The sequence below is a fragment of the Notolepis coatsorum genome, assembly GCF_963971535.1.
Source record: "Notolepis coatsorum genome assembly, chromosome: 6".
Lineage (NCBI taxonomy): Eukaryota > Metazoa > Chordata > Actinopteri > Aulopiformes > Paralepididae > Notolepis > Notolepis coatsorum.
In genome coordinates, this window is record NC_140170.1 from 166758870 (window position 1) to 166767512 (window position 8643).

General features: G+C 45.7%; 1 protein-coding gene across 1 annotated transcript in view; it reads right to left on the reverse strand.

Annotated features, from left to right (window-relative positions):
* cntn2 (contactin 2) overlaps window positions 1-8643 on the reverse strand; it is a gene marked incomplete at both ends in the record, with an annotated part of 101486 nt that overhangs the window by 7717 nt on the left and 85126 nt on the right. Inside the window, 3 exon segments of the mRNA XM_084315813.1 lie at window positions 5159-5290; window positions 5293-5326; window positions 6178-6290. Coding sequence (XP_084171939.1) covers window positions 5159-5290; window positions 5293-5326; window positions 6178-6290 — 279 coding nt within the window.

Below are 8643 nucleotides of genomic sequence, written 5' to 3' on the forward strand. Positions count from 1 at the left end.
TGACAGTCACCGATCTTCGGCCATCGTTTACTCTCCTAGGTCCCTCTCTGGAGCTTGGTGTGCTCCGCACGAACGTATCCAGCCGTAGGCTGCTGACTTCTCTCGCCAGGAAGTCGGCTAGGTCTAGGAGGGATGGCTCGGGACCGTTAGGATCACGGTGGTCTCTTTGCCGCCTGAAGCGCTCCTGTCGGGCGGGCGGCAGCTTCTCTAAAATCCTCTCGACGTTCGAGTTTGCGTATAGTTCGTGCATACCCTTTTCTCGTTGCGCCCCCAGCATCCCTACCAGGGATTGTACTTTGATAGACGGGTCGTCTAGTGAGCGATTGTCTGTTGCTGGGGGTAGGCGGTCAATATGCCTTATCTCTTGTATTACGTAATCCCATATACGTCCATGTCTTTGGTCTAGTGCTGCTAGAGCCGCTGTGTATGGGGTAGTAGAGGTGGCATAGGCCAGCGCTATGTTGTGCGCTCTGGGTACTTTCAGGTGCTTCAATAGGATCGCATACTTGTGGCGTTCATCAGCTACATCCACCATCATTGTCTCTAAGCACATCCGTAGCTCCGTGTACTGTGCTCGGTTCTCATGGGTGAAGTCTGGAAACGTCGGTGTGCCAATGTATGACGCCGTGGATGGCTGGCACATCAGTGAACGTTGGAAGAGAGGCCTCCTGGGCGAGTCTCCTCTTACGCCTCTCGGTGGGCTGGTACTGGCGGGGTACCATGGCCCGCTGGTCCAGGTGCTATTCCTCGGGACTGGTCGTGCGTCATGCTCACCCGTGAATCGAGTCAGGGGTCTGTAGCGCAGAGCCGCGGGGGTATAGCCTGGGCTGTACTGGACCTCCTGGTCCTGTGGAGTAATGTGCTGCTGTCGGGCTTGACTCTCCTCTTCTCCCTCTTCTTCCTCTGCCAGGTCTTCTAGATCCTGTAGTCGTCTATTTAGCCTCTCCGCGGTGTCCGCCGTTCCTTCCTTGTAGCTGGGTCTCACTTGGACCGGTCGGGGAAGGAGTTCGGAGGGGGGTGTAGACTCTCTCTGGTGGTCGAGTTCAAGGTCGCCTGCTCGGTCAGGGGAGGGTGCCCTTGACACGTGTCTTGACGAGGCCCTGGAACCCCTTGTGGAGGGAGGGGGTGTTGCCCTGGTGATCAGCTGCTCCATTAGCTGCGCTTGTAGTCTGTCGCGCTCGGCTTGTAGTCTGTCGCGCTCGGCTTCGCGCTTGGTGAGATCTGCTTCTCTTTGGGCACCGGCAGCGGCACGCTGGGTGTCGGCCCGGTCTCTTGCCATATTCTCTTCCGTCTGAAGGCGTCTCATCTCCAGACGTATGCGCTCTTCTTCGCCCCGTTGCTGCGCTTGGAGGCATTCTCTTTCAATGGTAGAATGTTCGCGCTCGCTAAGCGTCTGTGCTTGGAGTCGATCGCGCTCTGCTTGGAGTCGATCGCGTTCACCCTGAAGTCGATCGCGTTCGGTAGAAGCTGCCAGGGTGGCGAGGAACGCCTGTGCCAGCATCCTCTCTGCTTCGCTGGGGGAAGACGCTTGTTGAGGTGATCCGCTCCTGGCAGTACCGGTCGGGGATGCGTTCCCCTGCGGGGAGTCCTGGAGCTCTATCTCCTCGGCGCTCTCCTCATCTTGTTCCGTGCAGAGTTCCATCTCTGAAGGGTTGTCTTCCTCCCGGAGCTCTTGGGGGACTACTTCTTCGGTCTTGGCGGGGGGTAAAGTCGTGTCAGTTCCCTCCTGGTCCCCACCGTGAGCTTGGTCAGTTACATTAGAACCCACTAGGGCCTCTGTGGTCGGGGTATCCTGGTTGATAGGGTCGGACATAATTTTACTTTCTACTTTTACCGCGTTTACCGTTTGTAGAAGGCTAGGTAGTATACTGGCAGCGTAATCCTCTAAGTACTGAGGTGGCTGTCGTCTACGCTGCGGGCGTTCTACTTTAGGAGGACCGTTTCGTGGAGTGTTCATCATAGGCCATTTCAATATTAATACCACTATATTAATATTACACTAATTACCCTCCGGCTCGAAGGACCAATTGTAACTGAGGGGTACAATTCCCTGACTGTATTGATAAGTATGGTATCATTAAACCACTACCGCTTTATGTAATTTAACTACTGGCCATACAGTACACGATATCTAAATATGATGAACACTTTCCCACCATGAAACCAGGTCCACACAAAGGTAATAATCAAATATTTAATATATAGCAAAAGGTACATATAATATTCACCATTACATTTATGATTTGAATGCTCTTGTAAGGCAAATGAGTACTCGTAGGCAAATCAACACTGAATGTCCAATCTCTGGTTACGCAGGAAGCAAGTATACAACCTGGCTCTTAGGGAATTATAACGATGGCACACTTAATGATTATAGCTGGATATACTGTAAGGGGTCCTGCCGGTTGTAAGCCAGTAGGGGGGGTAGGAGAGCCGTCGGCTGTATCCCGTCTGGTCAACGATGTCTAGGGAGACTTCACGTACAGAAGACAGTGCAGTAGAATCTTGATCCACAGATGAATACACCTTGGCTCTCTTGTAGGCTGTAGCTGTAGCTGTAGCTCCACAGTGAAGAAGAAGCGAGGCGACCTCAGTCTGGTCTGAGCGCCGTCTCACCTTGACTCCTCTCGGGGTAAATCCAACACTCACCGGTGTTGGCGATTATCCGCTCCACAAATCAAAGTACCAAAGCAAATATATATTCCATGCCGCATAGGGCTCAGCAGTCGTCGGGTAGGTAATCCAATGTACAGGTCCACTCGGTCCTCGCCTAGAACTCCTCGGATGAAAGCACCACGTGTGGTCTGCCCAACCTGGTTAAGACTCTAGATAACACGAGGAAGCGATGGGGGTGCTGCTCACTTTAGAACTCTAACCGCACGATGCACCATACATAATAGACTATTATTACTTAATAGAAATACGGTGCCAAACTCTGACAATTCAGCTATTAATTCGCACGAGGTCTCAATGCTATTCTAAGGCCAAACAGGCCATACTACACCGCACGCGGTATCGTGGGGTGAGGCTTCACGTTCTGTTACTTAGTTGGGTAGAAGGGTAAAGGACTAAGGGAAAAGAGGACTTCTACATTTACTTGCGCCCTATTTATATGCACGGTGAACAAATAGTGCCACTCTCTTTTCGGTAGCCGTATTCCTGCGCAGAGCCGGGGCTAATAGGGACATGTTTCGTCGGTACCATTGAACTTGGCTCCAAGGGGCTTGTCCCTGGCGCCAGGTCCTTGTCCAATAAGAGAATGAACTATTATGGGCTATAGTAGACTAAAGGAATATTCCGTGTATATGTACAAGGAATATACAAGGGATATCAAACGATATACAAATACTATTCAATATATATCCATAAATAAATATATATATTCGGTTTAATCTGATCCTTCACAACATTACACATTAATTACCCACATAGACCCATTTTGTGGGGGGGGGGGTCTTTAGGGGAGATGGCAGGCCAACAGTAGATGCTACAAGTGGTTTACATCATCTGAAAGCTGGGAACTTGACGATTCATCTGAGATGCAGCTCAGCACTGTGTGTCAAGTGTTTCATGAATCTGTAATAAACATTGTGTTTTGGGTAGGTGCCCATTATATATAATATATATATACATTATGATGGAAGTGTATGATGGCCATTCCCATGCTCATGTCTCATAATTTGTTGCAGCTATTTTTGGGTTAATACCATTTGTTACAGGGATTTTGTGCATAATGTAACCATTTTTGACCACTCGAGATTTGATTAACATCAAAAATCCCTCCAAAATACCACATTATGACACCAAGACCAGTGGCGTCATTACAGTAAAAGCCAAGGTATGGCGAGGAGGGAGGGTCGGGTGGGCGAAGGGGGGGTTCCCCCCCCCTTGGTGGATTTATTTGTCAAATCAGTTGTGCAATAGTCACTTTTGGTGAGTTGTTTCTATACAATTCATATATATGACATTTAGTATGACACAGGACTGTCAAAAGCATTTAGTATAGAAATGTGTCAACAGACTAAAGCAGGGAACCACAATATTTTGCATACAAATTATGCTGAGCAGAATGTAATATCATAACTGTCTATTATTTTTCTTACAATTGAGCCAATTTTCCTTAGGTACGGTTTTGAGGTGTGTGTTTAACAGAATGTAGTATCAAAAACACGTTCACAAAAAGTATGGGTTACTGAATGCTGAACTGCACTGTTATAATCACTGCCCTTTGATAAAAAAAACGTCTGTATGTCCATTTTCCTTAAATTTTCTTTTGCAGCATATTTGAGTTAGTCGCCTAGTAAAAGTCACCTAGTAAAAGTGAGATAATTGACAATATCAAAACATGCTAGGGCTGTACCGAATAGTTCGAAGCTTCGTTCATAATGTTGACATTCGAATTCTAAATCAACATTCAAATTTTTTATTAAAATAAAATAAAATATTTTTGATTTTAAAATTTTAATTTGCCAAGGTATGGCGAGTGCCATAACTTGCCATACCAACACGACGCCCCTGACCAAGACATCAAGGAACACCATAGAATGATTCAATCTGTGATTTGGTATCAAAAGCATTTGACATTTGGAGATTTCTGTAAAAATATAAAATTTGGATGACGAGCACTTCCACTGTTTTGGAATTGCAAAAAAAAAACGTATGGTCAACACACCTAGGGAAGCCATACCTTCTCTGATTGGCCTACTGTAGGTCTCTAGTATGTGGTTGTACAGTTCCATGGGGCTATGATTATCTTAGAGGTCACAATAGGTAATTTTATACAGTGAGGTCAAATTTTAAAATGATTATCTCAATACAATGAACTATCTTAGATATCTAGATATCTTGAGGTGAGCAGTCACGGGTCATTTTCTTCGCCAAAGTGTTTAACTTGAGCATCATGTAGCCCCCTTCCCAACAAGCTAGCATGAGATGGTTGGTACCTATGTATACCTAGGCTGTCTGCTAGCATAAAAGATGAGCTCGCTACAGCCGCTGAAAGACACCGGCGCTCCTGCGGGTCTCAGACGGTTAAGCTACTGCGACACATCTGGAAAACGTCTCTTCATTACATGAATTGACCTGAACATCCATTACTATCCCTGCTGAATATTTCCCTTTAAAATAAAAAAAGAAAACTCAAATGCATATCTCTCACCCGAGTCACGGGACACAATAGTCTCGTGGGCCGCCCCGTCGCCCCCCTCGCCCCAGGACCGGATCTCCAGCACCACGTAGCCGTCGTCTTTGGGCAGCGGCAGGCTCACCGACGTCTTCCCCTTGTCTAGGACTTCAGCGCCGTCTGGCCCTCGTGCTTATACAGAACCTGGCGTAAGGGACACATGGGAATTGTAGTTCAAAGAAAGCAGCTTTACCACGTACAGAAGATGAAAGTATTTTGAAAGTCGCACCGAAATACCCTTCTTAATTTGTGCACCGAGGCTGGATTAGTACCCTGGGGGTCCCCTGGGTACTGAGGCTCAGAGGCCCCCAGCCTCTGAGGCCCACTGCCGCGTGCCTCACTCACACACTCACTCACTCACTCACTCACTCACTCACTCACTCACTCACTCACTCACTCACTCACTCACTCACTCACTCTCTCTCTCACTCACTCACTCACACACACACACACACACACACACACACACACACACACACACACACACACACACACACACACACACACACACACACACACACACACACACACACACACACACACACACACCCACACACACACACACACACACACACACACACACACACACACACACACACACACACACACACACACACACACCACACACACACACACACACACACACACACACACACACCACACACACACACACACACACACAACACAACACACACACACACACACACACACACACACACACACACACACACACACACACACACACACACACACACACACACACCACACACACACACACACACACACACACACACACACATAGACCCAAACTATCCACACACACACACACCCTGTCCTGTCTGCCATCCATGCATGTAATAGCCCAGCAGCCCCAGTCTCTCCTCTGTCTCTCTCTCTCTCTCTCTCTCTCTCTCTCTCTCTCTCTCTCTCTCTCTCTCTCTTCTCTCTCTCTCTCTCTCTCTCTCTCTCTCTCTCTCTCTCTCTCTCTCTCTCTCTCTCCCTTGTATCCCCGCTGACTCATTGTGCATGGCCTTCACATGGTCCCACCTCACTGTTACCCAGGAGCCATCAGTCTTCCAGGACACATTCCCTGGAGGACGGTTAGGAGCTGGACAGGAAGACACAACACAGCAGTTAGAAGCCTAAAGAGTTATAATAATATGTGGACGTTAGAGGGATAGTTCTGTTTTTTTTATCCCTAGACCTATTGATCGGTAGAGTCCTTTCTCAGCACAATGCTGTACCTCATACCAGCTCTGGATAGTTAGCCACAGACACATCAATGGGGTCGAGCTCCTGCAAGCTGACTCACTGAAATGTACGTTGTTTGCACTGTAGTGTAAAACAAAGTAGATGTCAGTGAGCCTCAGTCAGCGTGTGTACAAACAGGAGCTTGACCCCATTGACTTTGCATTGGTTTGTGGCTAACTATACAGAGCTGGTATGAGGAACAGCATGGACTGTGATTAGAAAGGACTCTACCGATCAACAACATCATTGGTAAGTAAGAGCTAGGGGTAAAAAAATTACAACTATCCCTTCAACAAATCATATACAAAATAAAGACGATTGCGGAAGTGCATAGTGATGGTACCCTAACCTTAATGTCTTTACCATAACCATTCGTTTAAGCGAATGTTAAAACAAACCTTGACTCTTAACTATAATCATAGCAATGATAGTTGGTTCAAAACTAACCTTGACTCTTAACTATTATCATAGCAATGATTGTTGGTTCAAAACTAACCTTGACTCTAACTATGATCATTGCAATGATTGTTGGTTCAAAACTAACATTGACTAACTATAATCATAGCAATGATTGTTGGTTCAAAACTAACCTTGACTCTAACAATAATCATTGCAATGATTGTTGGTTCAAAACTAACATTGACTAACTATAATCATTGCAATGATTGTTGGTTCAAAACTAACATTGACTAACTATAATCATAGCAATGATTGTTGGTTCAAAACTAACCTTGACTCTAACAATAATCATTGCAATGATTGTTGGTTCAAAACTAACCTTGACTCTAACTATAATCATAGCAATGATTGTTGGTTCAAAACTAACCTTGACTCTAACAATAATCATTGCAATGATTGTTGGTTCAACTCCTGGTTGGGGCATTTGTTTTGGACTTTTGCTGATACAATACGTAATAACACAAGGCTATAACACAACATGATGACGTCACCCTCGGACCCCCCCCCCCCCCCCTCTCCCCCGCCCTCTAAGAGTGTCAACTTTCAATCGGACATTCAATCAAAATTCCAAAGCCAGTATCATCCGTGTGATCTTCATACGGAAGAGATTCCTTTTCTTAATCAAGGTGTCACAGACGTTGAATAGCAGTATAGACTAAAATACAACAATTGTAAAATCTGAAAATTAATACAATGGTAGCTAACTGTGACTGTAAAAGTTGCATAACTGCCATTGTGATGCGATGTGGAGCAATGGGGCGCTGTAGCTGCGGGGACAGGAGGGAACAGCTGCTCGGACACAGAGACGCCATGTCTCACACCACGCCCACATCCTCCTAATGAATACTGTGTCACCCCTCCCGGGGAAACTAAATGGAACGCCCTGTAATGCCTACAGCTGAGAGGGAGAATACATTTCTGCCAGAAGAGGGGTTTCATACACACGTTGTCTGACCTAGTGACGTCACCACAGGGTGACAGCGGAGGAAGACACACATGTTTTACTTAAACCTGCAGTGGGGAACGTCTTCTAGTTAACATTTAGGGACACCAAAAGAATCATGAAAAAGGTCACACGCCAACAATGCAGAATGGCATGAATAAGGTGTGAGAACAGCTTATTATGATCGTCGGCCATCCGGCCTTTTGCAAGGTAGCCTACCAGAGTAGCTTTAAAGGTGCTATAAATAACATTCAGCCACTGGATGTCGTACTAGAGCACCAGCATGTCATTTTATCAGGTGCATTCCACATGGGGAAATGGGAAGTAGGGAGGGGATACTTACACGCAACATGTAAACAACAACATTCATTTTGGACCTGCCAACATTTTTTTAAATGATACATTTATTGATATTTATATTTGGGGGGGGGGGGGGGGGGGGGCAGTACATTTATTCCATACCTTTCTAAAAACTCTGTGGATGTATTATAAAAAAAAATATTACTCTACATAAAATATCTATAGCACCTTTAAGTGAAAGTGGACATAGAAAAGTACTAACTAAGTATAACTAAACGTCTCTAGAGTACACTTGAGTAAAAGTATCAAGGTATTTGATATGAAAGTAAAAGTACTAAATGTACTAACTGTCAAAAGTGTTAGTGCATGTTCTATGTGAAGCTTAATTATAATTAATATTAAAAGTGGTCTAGTTACACTGATTCTGGCTACTGCCTCTTAAAGTGAAAGTATGTCATTCCTTAAAATGGATCTCTAGTAAAGTGCAAGTACTGGTGTGTGTGTGTGT